This window comes from Podarcis melisellensis (assembly GCF_964234715.1).
Source record: "Podarcis melisellensis genome assembly, chromosome: 9".
Classification (NCBI taxonomy): domain Eukaryota; kingdom Metazoa; phylum Chordata; class Lepidosauria; order Squamata; family Lacertidae; genus Podarcis; species Podarcis melisellensis.
Genome location: NC_138541.1, coordinates 24,654,356 through 24,671,755, shown reverse-complemented (window position 1 = coordinate 24,671,755; position 17,400 = coordinate 24,654,356). Strand labels below are relative to the sequence as shown.

Genomic DNA, 17,400 nt, shown 5'->3' with positions numbered 1-17,400 from the left:
TTCGATTGACTTTGCGCGTTCTTATGAGGAACAGGAAACTCTCTTGCCTTCTAAGATAGAACAACAACTTTTCCCAGTTCGTTCCCAAACTAAAAACTGTTTGGTACACTCGTTTTCCTGAAAGTGATTGACTTAACATAGAATTAATTTCTAGGTTAGAGATTTAGACTGCAATCCTAACCCCATTTACCTGGGAGTAAGTCCCATTGAATACAGTAGGACTTACTTTTCGGTATACTTGTTAGGACTGTGCAATCCTAGGCTCCCTCACTCAGAAGTCCTATTAGGTTATTTTCTTATAGGTAAGAAAGTATAGGATTGCAGCCTTAGGTTGCAATGCCATAAATATGTATTTAGGGAAAGTGCCATTGAACTTAAACAAATTTACTTCTGGCTAAACGTCCGTAAGATATGGCTGTTTGTTTGCAATCCCAATCATCACTGAAAGTCAGTCCAACTGAAATTAATTGGAATTACTTCCGAGGAAACACGGTTAGGATCAAAGTGTTAGGCTCCCAGGATATGGGTGCATATTGATCCAGGAGAAATTTGCATTAACTCCAACAGGTTGTGTCTGTCCTCCAAGAAAATAATGTCCTGAATCAGATCAACAAATCACAATAAACTTTGCACCCGTTTATTTCCGAGAGCCAGGGGTGTAATTCTTATTTAGCCTGTTTGAATTCACAACTGTAAAACCTCTGGATAAACCTTTCAATAACTGCCACAACCGATTAAAGATTGAGTTAGTCTAACTATCTGAGTTGCAACCAGACGATTAAACAAAACTGCAGTCGGGTCTCTTAATACACATGCTATTTAAAGAAACCAGCTATTTGGTTTAGCTTTGTTGTTTTTGCTAAATGAGACAGATAAACAATGAGTTGAAAATTCTGGTGAACACATTGCCTTCATCAAGAGGTGCGCCTAAGGTGGTCACAACGAAGTCTTCAGCTTGTGAAGGGAGGGGAACCCTGCCATTCAGTCAGTTCCTCGGCTAGAATCATGCCTCTTCTCATCTCTCCATTAATGGAAATCAATGCCTAGAGGAACCTGCCTAACTGACGACCGATGGCAGGATCGCAGGCCAGACTTGGAGGAGCCGAATCATGCTCTTCTCCATTAATTGAATGAATCTATTACTCGGCTGAGGTTTTCAGAATGATCTAAAGTGGGGGGGGCGACAAAATAATATTTTTTTTAAAAAATCTTTGCATTTGGGGAGGGAAAATGTATTGTTATCCGGCAAAGTCATTGCTTCAGACAAAGATTAAAATAAAAGGTAAACTTCTAGGAACCCAAGTAGTGAAAACTAGTCAAGCCAAATATTTTGTTTACGTCTGCCCATCTGTTTAAAGTTGCTGGTGTTGCTGTCTGGGAGGAAAACTGGAATCTAAACAGGCGAAAGGGCCTTTACCTAGCTTAGGATTCTATTTCATTTATTGAGAGAAGGAGAAAGTGTGCTGTGGGGGGGAGGCGGGGAGAAGGGAGAGAGAGAAATTGAAATCCGTGTATTAAAGCAGCTCCATCGTTTCCAGACACCCTAGAACCCCTGTTCCGCGGCAGCATGTCTAATGTATTCCCCCGTGGTTCTGGGCATTAATTAGTTGTTTAATAGGAGTATGACTAAAAATGTAAAAGAAGGATTAGGAGCGTGAAACGTATGTCCAGATCCTTCCACACACTCGAGGAGGGAATGAAAATCACTCTGTATCTTATGTTTCTCTACAAGCCATTTGCATTTCCCACCAGCTGCTCACTTCAGCTGCACCGGCGATGGAAGTGCCCGGCTTCGAGTCGTGATCCGGGGCTGAAGCCCCCCCAGTATTGACGGCGGGCGGGGGGCGGAGGCGGCAGCAAGGGAGGAAGAGCGGGTCGTCGGGCAGAGGAGTGCGGAGTAGCAGCAGCAACTGCACGCTGGCTGTCTGGCTGGCCCGCACAGCTCAGACAGACAGAGAGGGAGAGGGAGAGAGAAAGGGGTTGGGGGAGGGAGGTCTGTGGCAGATCCTAATTTAAAGTCTCTGGAACAGGCAAGTGGTGAGGAACAGGCGAGGCTCTTTGCATGTGTCTCTCTGGACGGAGGCGCGCGGGGGGGGGGACGAGCCTCCCTCGCATTCTTCAGACGGGTTCAAAGCAAAAGCAGCCACAACACAGCGGATCTGTTTACCTTTGTTATTTTACCCGGTACAGTACTGTCCATACATTAATTAGGTACACGGAAGCATGAATTTATTTCAGGAGACGAAGGGGTGTCTGGAAGCTGCTGACGGCCAAACAAAAGGATTTCTGACCCCCTCCACACACATACACAAATAGAGTTTAAGGTTAACCCTGCTGGATTTTTTTTCCCGCCATGGGACGGGGGTTGTCCTGGCTTTCTTTAATGAGCTAGGAAAACTCGATTAAATGTACTGTAACCTGTTTCGCTCGTCAGTAGGATGGAAAGAAAGAGCTATTGCCTTGGACCGTTTTCGCACACTTCTATGGTGTTTTGTCTTCCTGCTAGAAATGCGTGCCTGTCCGCCCCGTCCAACATTACGCACATAATCTCACACACCCAGAGATTTCCGCCGCAAAATAAGATGTGGGTAGAGCCACGATCGCCCCTTCTCCAAGTAGACCGCCTTCGCTTGACGTAGTCCCACCCTAGGACGTTTTGCGTTGACGTTTTCACTTTTTGGCAATATTGTAAATAAGCGGCGATGGAAGAACCGTGATTCTACCAAAGCGATTATTAGCGAGTTTACAACCCAATCGTGCCCTGGTGTACTTTGAAACCTCTGATTTCAATGCGATATATTCTCAAGGAAGTGTGCCGAGGATTGTAGACAAGTTATAGGAATGTGTTCATCCTCAACAAAATTAGAGAGAGAAAATTATATTAGAGCCTGATCCATACTACAGTACCAGTACTCAAAAGTAAATCACGTGTCCCTGGGACGCTTTAACGGCAGAAGCGACCAAAATGACGTCCACTTATTTGCATCACCAATTTGGTTAAATTTTCCACCAGCTCCCAAGTAACGTAATGGCAATGGCAATAACGTCTAGCCCAAAACAGCTTGTTTTCTTTGTGCGTACGTAACATTTGTTTGTTTAGTATAGATTTTAGTTTAATAATTTCTGAAATGCAGAAAATGCAATAAAATCGAATTAAGCTGTTAATGATAGGAAACTAAAACTCCATTTTTACAATGGAAAGGCTGGTGGCTTTTTGTTTTGTTTTTTACAGTTGAACTTATTTTATTGTGAGTAATAAATACAAGTAACATTTTTAAAAACGGCAACCCAGTTTTGGCAGTGTTTGTATTTAGTATGTGCAGTTTAACTTTTGTCAAGAATATCCGCCATCATCTTCCATCGAGCTTTCCTAGTGTTTCTGTTTAACACATGCAAAATATTAATGAGCAAGGTAATAAATCGACATGATAAACTTTTTTTGGGGGGATGAACATATGCACTCTTAGTAGGGAGGAAGGTGGAGTCATCGACCTTCCCTCGGACATAAATCCTACTGAGCTCAAAAAGGCTTACTACGGAGTCGTGAGTAGGCCACAGATCCACTCCTGCAGACGCGACTCCAAACGCTGCTGAGGTTGAAGCATCGCATCTTCCGCCTTCCACTCCTCTCTCTCTCTCTCTTTCCTCCCCACCCCACCCCCAAACGTAACCTCGTCATTTTAAAAAATGAGTTATCAGTGACCCCACGTGAACTTGATGGGTGCCCATACAGCAAAGGAAATTCTACACTTAAATGCGCATCTGGGGCTTCTACGTCGCAATCCATTCCTTTAAAAGTGGCCAGAAACTCTTCTCTTTCCCCTCCCTCAACTTTCCCAGCTGCGAACTGTAACGTGGACATGTTTTGTTTTTTTCCCTTCCCGCTCCCTCTTTTTAGCTAGAAATGACTTTGAACTCTTGCGAGCGTCCTCGGCGGAGTGACCCGGCCTCTCTTCGCGCTGGCTCGCAGCCCCACGCAGCCGTGCATTTCCTTCCCACTTTCCTTGCGCCGCTTCCTTTCCCTTTCGGGTCTTGATCTTTACCTTCTCCTTGGCCTCTTTTGTTCCTTTCACTACCAACTTTCCCTCTGGGGATCCACACACACACACTCTTTCCCTTTCGCCTTGCTACGGCTCGGTCTCCTTTCGCCTCCTTGTCAAAGAAATCCTGGCCACTTGCGCGTAACAGGGCAACGTGTTTGCGCGGTGGGGGGACATAAACCTTTCAAGATCTTTACATCGCTTCCCTGAAACATTCCTGGAAAGCGCCTCTCTCACTTTCATGCACCCCCCGCGCTCCTAACGCAGCTCCTTCGCCTTTCTGCTTTCCCTTTGTGGTGGGCTGTCGGGGGTGGGGGGTTGGCTTTGTCACGTCCATATTCCTGGGACCATCGGTTTCTCCCTCGACCCAGAGATCTCATCTCCTTTTGTTTCTTAGGCCATCCACCACCTCGATTCCACCTAGCGCTATTTCAGTGTCTACCTGGATTTCGGGGAATGTAGGCTAGGATCGGGGCCTTTCCTTGCACAGGGCGCTTCCACGAGGCTTACTCTCTCAAGGCAGCGCGCAGAGCATCGCCGCCTCGGTCTACTGATGGTTTGACTCTCTGCTCTCCGCCCAGCCTTCAGGTCGATCCGTCTGTCCATCTATCCATCCTCCTCCTTCTCTCTCTCTCTCTCTCTCTCTCTCTCTCTCTCTCTCTCTCTCTCTCTCTCTCTCTCTCTCTCTCTCTCTCTCTCTCTCTCTCTCTCTCTCTCAGGTCTTCTCCCAACTGCGCCCCCTGCACTTCGCTCCCCCCCCCCGCCCCGTCGTCTCTCTGCTCCGCAGCGGAGTTGAGTTTGGTGGAATCTCTGCTGACGTCACGCAGCTCCCTGGCCAGGCAGAGCAAGGCGAGAGGAGCCCGAGGAGAGGCGAAGAAAGGCAGAGAGACACAGGCAGCGTGTCCGCCCCGGGAAAGCACAGCGGTCCCGCAGCGAAGCCGCCAGGAGCCTGCCTGCCTGCCTGCTTGCCAGCCTGCCTGCCGTCGAGCCGCGGCCAACAGCTCCCTCCCGCCGTGGCCCCCTCGACGGAACGCCGCGCGCCTGCCGGCCAGCCTTCCTTTCTCCTTGGGGATCCTTGCCTTGCTCCGGCTTCCTCGCCGTCCCAGGCTGGCCGTAGTGGTGTTGCTGCTGCTGCTGCTGCGCTTGCTGGAGGAGGCGGAGGAGGCGTCTGTGGGCGACTCGAGTCGTCCACCAACTCTCATCTCGAGCCTGGGATTTGCTAAAAGCTTCGGCCCAGAAGAAGACGGCAACGAAGAAGGCGGCGGCGATCAGGGAGGGCGAAGGGGGGAAAACAGAGAGAGCGACGCGCGCTTGCAAAGGGAGCCGGTAAGCAGAGCCAGGGAGGCCCGTCGCTGCCTTTGGCCCGGCGGTGTGAGATAATGTGAATCGGCCAATTGGTTCCACTTCGCCAGACTCGCCCCGAAGGGTGATTTGTGGCGTTTGGGGGGCGAGCGGAGGGGGCCGTCTGGGCTGGCCGCAGACCTTGGGGTGTGTGTGTTTGCAGTTATAAATGCGGTGTGTGGGCTGGGGGGCTTTGGGGAGGGTTGGCTGTGGGCTTGCCAAAAGCAGTGCCCCCCACCCCCACCCCTTTTCGCGCGCTCGCAGTTTAAACCAAGGACTCCAGCTTAAACCAGACGTCTTGGGGGACCGGCCTCCTCCCCCGAGGGGGATGTTGAAAGAAAAGAGGAGTAGAGGCGAAGGACCTGCTGCAGGCCTTTCTGATCTGGGGCCGTTTGCAGACCCAATTGGCTACCTTTCCTTCCTCGAGCCGTCGGTTTGGAAGGGCTGGGCTCTCGCTAGGCTTGGAAGCGTCAGCCAACGCTGATCGCCAAGGAAAGACAATAAATTACCCTTGTCTTCTAATTGGCGTAACAACAGTAAACATAATAGTCATCTCCATCAGTACCACTATGATGAGGGGTGCTGCAGCTACTCCCACGACTATTTGCACCAGAAAGCTACTAACGTGCTACCAGTTAAGTATACAAGCTGCAGGTTACTAGTTACGGTATATTAGGATTTAACACAAACACACACCGAGCTTCCTCCAAAGGTTCGTGGCCAGTTTCACTCCCTACCCCTAAAGGTTAATCCGCTGCTTCTTCAAATGCAAAATGAATTATTTTCCTTTACACCCACACACCCTCCCTATTCCCCCCCTTTCTTTTTAAAAGGCATCAGAAAAAGAAGTTTAATAAATTAACAAAGGGGTTGCACTGGCAAGAAGAAAGTGCTGCTTTCCTAGGAAATTTGCCTAGTTTTGCAAAAGTTTCTTCTCAGCGCGCGCCTAAGTAAACGGTATTCCTCTGGAGGGAAACGTCATGCATATTGTAGTTTTTCTCTCTGTGTGTCTGTCTGTCTCGCATTTAAGGTTTGCAGATCCTTAAAGTAACGGAAACAAATACAGGCGATGCCTTATGCATATGCCGCTTGTATATTTTTGTTCTCCTTTTGGTCCGGGCCTTGTTTCAGTTACAAAATAAGGCCCGAATTAGCATTTTTTAAAAAAAAAGAGTTTAAACTGACTTATGTGTGTACAAAATCGGTTAGGGTTCTGCTGCTGTCTGCAGTCAACCACCAATTCAATTTCCTCACTTCCTAGAAAGACAGAAAAGAAGCCCCTCCAAATTCTGGTTTCTAATCTGCCATCAATAATATTTTATTTTATTTTTCTCTCGGTAATTATCATTTAATTGTATGCCTCGCTGCATGTTGCTGATAAAAATATCTGAGAACAGCTTAAAGACGCGAATTTTGCTAAACCATTTTTAAAAGTGTGGGGGAGGGTATCTTTATTATTATTTAATTGTGATTCGCGTTGCTTGCTTGTAAAATAGTTAACAGCGTCTTAAATGGTGCAAATTTGGCTACACGCCTAAAATAGTATTTTAAATCATAATAATACAACAAAATTAAATAAGGGACGAGCAAAAGTGGGTTAAAGATCGGATTTGCAAATGAACAAGAATCTAGTTTTAGTTCTGATCACCCTATTACCCTCCCCCAAATGATTTTGTAATAAGCCGCATTGATTTAATCAATGGGATTCCTTCCACGTAAATCAGTTTCGCATAGGAAGCTAATATTAGTAATATGGCGGAAAGCTTGCGGAGTTACTCGTGAAAAGTTCCTACAGATCCCATGTAATCGGCCTGATTTACTCACCTCCCCCCGTTTTTGTGATGTAGATATATGGAGAAACAAACAGTTATGTAGTTATGGATATAATTAGGACCTGGGTCTTTCAGAATCGATTTAGCGCGACAATTTACTTACAGCGCTAAATTGTGCCCCCCACCTCCGCAACACACACTGCAATCTGACAATCGATGGTGACTTTCCCCCCCCCCCCAATAAATGTGCTTAGGTTTGTGCTGCAAAACTGTTTATTTCTCAAGAGCCCTGGAAACCCTGTAATAAAATAAATATTAATATACATATGAATGGCAGAAGGATTTTTTAAAAGTGTGGATAATTATAACTGTTGACATTCCAGGTGGTTATATGTCTGTCTTTGCAGGATATAATCTTGTCCAGATTTTGGAAGAAGGTTGGAGGGGGGGGAGGCGACTTAAAAACAGAGGAAAATAAATTGCGCGTCTCAGGTGGTTAGATAAATTAGCCATCAAGGTAGGCGTTGAAACAGGGCGACCAAATTTGTCATGCGAGGCTTGTCTTGACAGAACCGGTTTAAGGATCATCAGAGAGGAATTAGGGGGTTTTCTTAATTGCCTTCCTTAACAATTTCACCACAGCTCACATACTAGGCCTCTTTATTGGAAAGGGCGTTTCATACACTCAGCGAGCCATCCTCTTTCGGCTCCCTGGAGCTGGGAATATAAATGGCTCGGCCCTATTAGAATTCTGATATTTGTCTCAAGAAATAAACATTCACTGACCTTTCGGGTGCCCCGATCCTCTGCATATTTACCTGGAATGATGTCTCATTTATTTCAGTGGGACCCACTTGGGTATTAAGCTTAAGATCTGGCCGTTAGTTGAAAAGAAGGCCCATCGGCTTCGAAATAAGGCTGCGATCCTAAATCCACGTGCAGCCTGGTCCCAGGGAAGTGAGTGAGACTTCTCCCTTAAGTAAGAACCTTCGGATTGCACCCTCCAATTTGGGAAAAAATAAGTTGCATCGCAAGGGGAAGCGTTTGCAAGTAAACGCGCTCAGGATACGGGTGATGCTATTAGGATATTCGATTAGGGATCTTATTCGGAATCTTCAAAAAAAAATGCTGTCGATGGCGGTTCCCCCCTCTAAAATCTTAACCCGCTTCTTAGTCATATTTATTTATCCGATCCAGATTTCTAAAGAAGGATAAGCACCGGCTAATAGAGGAGCGCCTTTGAAATGGGGGAGGGGGGTTTCAAAGGGGGAAATTACCCAAACGATGATGACATGCAAATTTTTCACCCAAATTATCATAAGTAAACATCTGAAGCCTGGACTAATAAAATCCCATCTGTGTTACTTCATATCGAGTTAGTAGAGAGCGCTGATAATGATTTTTGTAATATCTCCCGAACAGACATCTCAATCAGGCACTAATCCTGAGATTTTCCCCACCTTTAAAGAAGGGGGGGGACCCTCAGAATTACTAAAACCCGCAGCTTCCAAATGTGGCACCCCAGAGCTCTTCCGAAGGAGGCCTCCTGAGGGTGCCCTCCGTGTAAACCTAGCGGGGTGGGAGCCCTGGCTAGGCGGTGGTCTGCGTTGGGGGACCCTCTTTTCCTCTCGCTCCGCGGGTCATCAGCCAATTCCCCTGAAGGTGTTTAGAACGGTCTTCGAAATCCCTTCTCCAATAATAGGACCGGAGGTTCTGTATACCTACCTGGTTGAAGGAGTCAGCGAGCTTATCCTGGTCAATTTCTCCCGGGCTACAGAGAGCCAAAACTCACGACGGATTGCACAAGCTCCGTCTCTGATCGGGGTGAACTCAGCTCTCAATTTAAGGGAATCTCCTTCTTAAATTCGGGGGCACCAAAATTTCCGCAGATGAAAGTCCCTGGACTGCCCGGCAGATTCATTCACGAGAATGTCTTCTTTCTTTTTGATTTTGTGTATTTTTCTCTCTCACTGGGGGGCGGGAGGTAAATATGCACACACACACACACACACACACACACACAATGTCCCTGAAAATAAACCCGGCCACTTTGCATCCCGGCTGTTTTTCTAGATTAGCTCTATAGTGAGAGCTACGGATCTCAAAATCCCTTCTCCTCCTTTACTTAAATGGTGGCAACTTTTTAAAAGTCTGACAAAAGAGGAAAGACCGCGCAGGGTTTAATTTTCAATTCAGGGAAGCAGCTGGTTGCCTTTTTTGAATGGGTTTAGGCACGCCTAGCTCGGCATAGGATCGGACTGAGCCTCATTAATTAGCTGTCAGCCCGATCCTAACCCTGCATTTACTGGGAATTAAGTTGCGGGAAGTTTAGTACCACTTGCTCCCAGGTAAGTGCGCAACCTTATGCGCCCGATCCTCCTGTTTTCTCCTCGATGTGTAGGAAGTGTCTGGGATGGAGCACCGGAAGTGCATCCTACTGAGTTTCACTCGGGCCTACTTTTGCAACAAAGAATTAAAGGGTCAGGATTCTACATCACCAGGGTAGGCCAGTCCCATTGACAGCAGCGCGTCGCTTCAAATTTGGCTCGTGAAGGTCCCCCTGGTAGGTTAGTGAAACTGAACGAAGCTTTTTACAGAGGAAGAAGGGTAAATTCCATTCAAAGACATTTTTATTAGACAAGCTGAGCAAAGCTATTTTCTCTCTCTGTCTTCCCAGCAAGGCACAGGGTGGGTAGCGCCTAACTACAGCCACAGGTTTTTGTTTTTTTTACAAACCTAAGGGAAGTCCAATCCCAACACCCCTCCCCACAATAATAATTCTTTCAAGTGTTTCTGAATTGAGACGGTTATGTCAAGTGAGAAATATCCCTAGAGGCGATGGGCATTACTCAGATTCCACGCGTCAAATGATGCACATTAATTTACATTAGTTTTGCATTGGTGAGGATGCGGATAATTGTGTATTATTATTATTATTACTATTACTACTACTATTTTCTGCCTTGTATCTTCCATAGTGGGTCTTTACAACACAAAAATTGAGACACAAGGAAGGGGGAAAGTTGAATGTCCAGGTACCACATTAATTTTCTCCAAAACCAAAAAGCCCGAACCGCACCACCCAGTCAAGCCGACTCTCTTTGAGTTCCAGGAGATGTAGTTCAATCGATTTTAAGCAAACAAACAAGCCTCGATTTTCCTGGACTGGGAGTCGGGACTAAAAAAAAAATCGCGTAGGGATCTCCGCCCTCCCCTTCCTCTTGCCTTTAAATGCCCAAAGAGGAAAGAAACCAGCAACACAAGCCTAAGCATACTCCCCTCTCCGCCCACGAAGTTAAGTCCCACCGAATGTGTTTAGGACTGCAGACACCTCCCTCCAACCAAACATCTGCCGCCCCCCACTTTTCACCTCCTTTCTTCTCCAGACCGGGGGAAAAAAAAGATGGTAAACTAGACAACTGTTACGTGTTTTGTTTTGTTTTTCTTTCCTTTGCTTAAGACTTCTTTTTAAGAGGCGCTCGGCGTCCTCTGTTCGCCCAGCCGAGCTGTCAGGTCGGTGGCTTCATTCTGTGTGTGTCTTCTTAACGCCCATATGCATCTAATGTTTTGCAGATAACGGGTTATGGAGTCCAACTGTCGTAAACTTGTATCGGCTTGCGTTCAGTTAGGTAAGAGAGATATTTCCCATCGATTTACACTTTGCAGGAATGATGTCGACGTGCGGTGTGCATTTGTTTTGATTTGTGGGTGGGCTGTGTGTGTGTGTGTTTTTTTTAAGTCTGTTAAAGCACCTGGGTGATGGGCACGCGGGTGTATGCATAATATCTACCGAAGGATGTCCTGGCAAAGAGGACCACCCCCAGTGGCCACTTCCATCCCCATCCCATTTGCAGCCCGATCCCTAATCCAGTTGAGGGGGTGTCCTGTGGCCTTTTGGCTGTTTGCTGGAGCCCAGCTCCCATCAGCCAAAGGCCAGGGGAGATAAAAGTTAACCGATTTCCGAAGAGCCAAAGGTTGCGTAATTTATTTATTTTTTTATCACAGTATTGCAATGCTTCTGTGTTGAGAGTAGGAATCGAGGGGTGAAAATTCACTGAAGGGATCGGGACTAGCCTGGCTTTCAGTCTTCGAACTCCGGCTTAGCTGGACTGTGGTTCCAGCGCCCTTGAGTTCCCTATCCTGGCACCTCGATTCGAGGCGTCCTGCTAGACCCAGTGTTTTGATCTCTGCCGCAGAGCTCTGTGTAAAGTCCAGGGTGCCCATTGGCCTAGCTAAGGCAGGCTGCTGGGGTGGCTACTCCTGGTCCAAGGCAGAGAAAGCGGAGGAGCGGGGAGTCCCAGGGTTGGGTTGGGTTGGGGGGTATGAGACGGGACTGCCCTTTCCACAAATGTGTCCTAAGCGTGCTTGCTTTCCAAACGCACTTTCCCTAACTCGCTGTCTCTCTTTCTTTGTCCCCCTTCCGTCGCTCTCTCTGCCTGCTTGCCTGGCCTTTCCTTCTCCCGATCCACGACCCTCTTTCTCTTTCTCTTCCTCCCTCTCCCTCTCTCTCAGGGGTACAACCTTCTGCTGTTGAATGTCTTTTCTCCAAAGACTCTGATATTAAAAAAGGAGAATTCAATGATTCTCCAGAGAGCAGGAAGGAAGCTTCTAGCAGCAAACTGTTCGGAAGGCAACACCCCAGCGCCAATGGTGAGTCTGCCCACCCCTTTCTGGTCAGCCTCGCACTTGAATCTAGCCTCCCCTACACCCCCCCCCCCATATTCCCATCGATGTCTCCTAGGAAAGGTTGATAGGTGCGATCTTGTATCACTGCGCCCAGTCGAACGAGATTCAAGTTGCAACCACAATGTATAGCGTATTGTGTGTGGGCCAGGAAAGCGGTGCGCGGGTGGGGCGGGGCACTTCTATTGCTTCTGCCTTTTAAAGCTTTCTTTAGCAGCTGTTGGAGTCTACGCGGCCGCCCTGGTGATGTTTGTGCGCCTCCCTGGCCCAATCTCCCCTCTTTCTGTTTTAATCGCCAGCGCTGCGCCTCGACCTAAAGGAAGTGCAACAGCGCCCTCTGCTGCTCAGGTCCATGGGAACTGCGGGCAGTGCGGGGTGTGGGGGGGGGAGCGGGTAAATTCTGGACGAAAAGGCTTGTTTGCCAAAGTTAATTTGGTTCGGGGTTTTCCGCGTGAAGGGTGTAACAATTGTACTGAGCTTGTCTCTGTGGTCCCGAGGTCTTCTCGGTAAGCAGCAATCCTCTCCCGAAGCAGGGGGCGATTCCCCCCACCCCAAACAGCAGCCGCCTCAACCAAACTCCCATACAAACTTTCAGTAAATTCAAGGCAGGGGCGTCTTCGCCTTAGACGTGTGGTGTTTGCAAAAGAGCAACATGGCAACGTCAGAGAGCTGGGAAGGGCCGGAGGCATCCGCGAAGGCGCAGTCAGGTACCCTTCGCTTGCTGCCTGACACCATTAGAAAAGCTGGCATGTTCCTTTCCGAAACAGGAATCGAGGCAGCTCAATCCTTCTGAATGTTTACTTGGAATATATATATATATATATATATATATATATATATATATATATATATATATATATATATATATATATATATATATATATGGAACAAATCCCACCCCACTTAAAAGAATGAGCACCCACCCACCCAAAAAAGACCACAAGCATAATTTAGTAGCCTCTCAGTTAAGAACCAAAGACCTGGCGTGGATGGGTGAAATAAAATGTTTTTGATCTTTAAAAAGCCATCAAAGGCTCCAGGCTTACAAATGAGGTGCCACCACTGGAGAGGCCCCATACAAAATGCTTACAAAACAATAGACCTTAGCTCACCACAACTCTCTGACACAAAGCGAGCTCTGCTTGATTTTACTTGGAGCAGCTTAGAGCGAACGAGTTACACAGTATCTCCCAGGCTAGAAAACAAAGACATTGCGGTGCCATGATTTCTGCCTTATATGATGCCAACCTAATTTTGCTGGCATAAGATATAGTAATCTAAATTAATATTAAAGGAGAAGAGACTGTGTTAAGAATGTAATTTCTGTGATAAACAGTGGCATGAAGTAACATAGACTCTCTCTCTAACGCACACCCACCCAATGGCCAATTGTTTTCAGTCGACATCCACTGATTTCCTAGACTCCGATTGGATACCAGTTCTTTTTACATAGAAAACTGAAAGCCTTGTATAATTTTAAAAGCTGGGGGGGGGAGGTTAGTTTTAAACTTTCCTCTTGATGACCGGTACTGGTATATCCCGTCAGAAACACGCATTTTTCCACAATTTAAAATAAAATACAAAACACAATCCTTTATATGTCTACTCAGAAGTAAATCCTATTGACTTCATTGGGGCTTATTCCGAGGTAAGTGGCATAGAGTGGCCGCATTGATTTAAGCTCTGTGTAATAGTTCAAGATACGCTGATACTACCACGCTTACTATACCATACATACCATACCCAGTTCTTATACCAACATTACAAAAGCATCGTATTTTCTGCAGTGAGGGGCGGGGTGGGAGAGAGTAAGGATTCGATGCTTTACATCCTACTATTGAAATCAAGGTGTTAAAATCCCGGTTTTGATCGTGATTGAAAGATAAGACAAAGGCCTTCCTAGTGCACTTTTACTTGGAAGCAGGTCGGTTTTATCTGGTGGTGAAAGACCCATCAATGAGTGAAAAGTCATTTCTTCAATTCAAGTAACAGGTGATTACAGTGGTACCTCAGGTTAAGTACTTAATTCGTTCCGGAGGTCCGTTCTTAACCTGAAACTGTTCTTAACCTGAAGCACCACTTTAGCTAATGGGGCCTCCTGTTGCTGCCGCGCCGCGGGAACAAGATTTCTGTTCTCATCCTGAAGCAAAGTTCCTAACCTGAAGCACTATTTCTGGGTTAGCGGAGTCTGCAACCTGAAGCGTATGTAACCCGAGGTACCACTGTATTATAGCGTCCGTCTATCAAGGGAAATGAGAGTCTTAACGTTGGAGGTCACTTTTTAGGCTGCACTTGCACTTTGTTGTTGCTTAGTCGTTTAGTCGTGTCCGACTCTTCGTGACCCCATGGACCAGAGCACGCCAGGCACTTCTGTCTTCCACTGCCTCCCGCAGTCTGCTCAAACTCATGCTGGTAGCCTCGAGAACACTATCCAACCATCTCGTCCTCTGTCGTCCCCTTCTCCTTGTGCCCTCCAGTTTCCCAACATCAGGGTCTTTTCCAGTGCACTTGCACTTACCTGAGAGTAACCCCCATTGAGCCCAATTTGGCTTACTTATGAGGAGACATGCGTAGGATCGTGGTGTTGAGTGTGATGTGATTTGAGCTACACACTTGCTTGGGAGAGAACCCTATTGAATTCTGTGGGACGTTCTTCTGAGACATTCTTCTGAGACATCAGACTTGGAGGGTTGTGTCATATATGGTGTCGTAGATCGATCGGAGCCCCACTGAAAAGGAGGACTCTGTTCTGTTTAATATATTCAGATGCCCAGATGTGCTCCTCAGCGCCTGTATTCGTGCCACCTTCAGAACAGAATCTTTGATTGCTGACTAATTAATATAGACTCTGCTAATTGGCCGCATTTACGAACTGAGATGAGGACCTTAGTTCCACGTGGAAACACCCGCTGAAAGAGATCTTCCTGCGCTATTCAGCCAATCTGAAGGAGGAGCATGTAGTCCGCCTTAAGTAATTCCGGGATGCTCCATCAAACGCCAGTTGCACTGACATCAAGCAATCCGACTTCTGAGCGAGAGCTTAGATTTGGAACCATTTCCAAATGCTTGGTGACCTTTTCACTCTTCTCGCTGAGAAACAAGTGGCTATTTTTCTAACCGTTCATTAAGAGCCTGGGGTTTTGTATCTACATGTTACATTTCCTGCCCTGCATAATGATCCGTGAGTCTGTTTTTCACCCTCTGCAATCAGAAGGGAAATTGCTATGTAAACATATAAAGACCATTGGTGGGGGGGTGTTGTTAAAACACACCGACAAGCAAGTTTAGCCTACGTATTCGATTCAACGGCTGCCATCGGATACACGCTTACCTGGAAATAAGTCCCAACTCAATGGCACTTCCGAGTAGACATCCACAGAATTGCACTGTAGGTTGATTAGTTGCAGTGGAAAGAGTGGCACGAAACCGGCTTCAGGCAAGATATTTCGGCTGAAGTAAGTTTCGGGCTGTTCTGTCCTACCTAAGGAATCCATTGGCCTTCACGGTATAATAGTAATGCTATCTATTAGCCTTTGGTACAAGGTGACCGCCTTCATAGCGGAAGGGACTGGCCAATGTGTGGAGATGACAGAACTAAACTGAGCAGCCAGACATGGCTAGGCAAAGGGTAGATCAGGCTCAACTGGTAGATCTCTGAAGTATCTGAAGAAGTGTGCATGCACACGAAAGCTCATACCAAGAACTAACTTAGTTGGTCTTTAAGGTGCTACTGGAAGGATTTTTTTTTTGTTTTGACTGAAGTGAGAAAGTTTGACGCAAATGTTTAGCTTTGATTGCCTTTTTAAATAAGTGAGATTTAAGTGTTTCCTTTTCACCTGCCACACCAGCCATGCTTAAGAGCAGACACGATCCCCAAACGCTCTTTCCCAGAGAAAAGTCCCACTGATTGAGGATTGGAGAGGCTTGGCCAGCGTATTAAATCCTTACTCCAAAGTAAACGATTTTCAGAAAGGTAGCTGTGTCACTCTGTTAAAGGGAAAACTAGCGTAGTCTTGTGGCACTTCGAGGATGTCCTCAAATGTATTCATAGATTTTCTAACTCTAGACGCGTTGGGCTTCAACTACAAAAGCGCGGGATCTGCCAGGAAGGTCTCCTGCGCAAGCCCCATTGAAATGAACGGGGGCTCCACCAGTTCAGGATGGCCTGGCTTAACAATTTCTTTTTCTTCTTTGGCATCACTCATGGCCGAGTGAACATGGGAGTGAGTCCGTAAGTGACTGTGGAAGCCAATTCTGGATCCACACGTCCTTCTACAGTCGGGAAATAGGGGTTTGTTTTTTGGGGAGGGGGGAGTTGATAACGGTGAGGGTTTACCAAACGTGCCTTTCTCTTGGCACGTTTCTCACTTTCGTTCTGAGTTCCAGCATCTTCAATGTCCATGACACCTTTGGTAAAAAGACTGTTCTCCAATCGGAGCGCTCACAAGGCCAGCGTTTCCCAGTTGTCTGTATTTATGCTACATTTTTTTAGGTTTGCCTTGAGAGAGTCTTTAAACCTCTTTTGTTGGCCGCCAGCATTATGCTTTCCATTTTTAGGTTCGGAATAGAGTAGTTGCTTTGGCAGACGATAATCAGGCATCCGAACAACATGACCAGTCCAACGAAGTTGATGTTGAAGAATCACTGCTTCGACACTAGTGATCTTTGCTTCTTCCAGTACACTGGCATTAGTTCGCCTGTCTTCCCAAGTTGCCTAGTTGCCACGTTGTCTAGTGCAATGGGACTTGGAAGTGACTGGTCTTCTAGCCAGGTGGGGTAGTCTCCGTTCATTTCAACCTTGCTTCCCGCCTGATTTTGGAAAGAAGGAATGAGTGGAGATTATCTGGATCGGGTTTTGAGTCCCTCAGTAAAGAGGAGTGAATTGTCAGTCGCCTGGATGTCTCTTTTCAGTTCGCTTCTTGAAACTTCCTCTGCAAGGTAGTTTTGTTAAAGCCAACACAACCCTAGGCACTGCAGATTAGGGCGTAGAAAATGCGAGTATTTCTTTATATTTTAACCCACAAGTCCTCGATGGTTGATGAAAAGCAAGAAGTATTTGGGGGGTAGGTGCTTTAAAAAACAACGAAAATACCTGCATAAACTTCCCGTTAAAAGTTTGTAGCATTTCCCAGGTAACAGTAACATATCAAGTTCATATACTGACTTTCCGAAATGAGGGCAACGTTGTAGGGTTGTTTTGTTTTGTTTTGTTTTGTTTTAAAAAGGATGTGGTCATTGGTTAAATCCTATACATATCTACTCAGAAGTAAGTTCCCCTGAGTTCAATAAGATTTACTTCCAGGTAAGTAGGTACAGTATGCCAGCCTGTTCCTGGTTAATTCATGCGTGATAGGCTAATTTAATTCAATTATTTGTTTATTGAAGTGGGGGTGTTCAATTAGATACATATGCGAAATCCAATTAAACTGAAGTAGATCCGGGTTTCATTTAGTTTAACCCCAACACCTCGGCTGCGATCCTGAAAGTCGGTTCTTGCATAATAATAAATCAGTATTTCAGATAAATAATAGCCTCTCTCAGGCGTGTAAGATGCACTTCTGTGT

At 46.5% G+C, this 17,400-nt stretch overlaps 1 protein-coding gene across 4 annotated transcripts in view; it reads left to right on the top strand.

Moving 5' to 3' along the window:
• The first annotated feature begins 4,874 nt into the window (after nt 1–4,874).
• Nucleotides 4,875–17,400, top strand: part of PITX2 (paired like homeodomain 2) — a 42,335-nt gene continuing 29,809 nt past the window's right edge. The window contains exons 1-3 of one of the 4 annotated variants that reach the window (XM_081925851.1): nt 4,875–5,366; nt 10,727–10,782; nt 11,666–11,803. In XM_081925851.1, coding sequence (XP_081781977.1) covers nt 10,737–10,782; nt 11,666–11,803 — 184 coding nt within the window. In that variant the 5' untranslated portion in view covers nt 4,875–5,366; nt 10,727–10,736. The remainder of the gene's footprint in view (nt 5,367–10,726; nt 10,783–11,665; nt 11,804–17,400) is intronic. The other 3 variants (XM_081925849.1, XM_081925848.1, XM_081925850.1) reach the window with 3 other exon arrangements.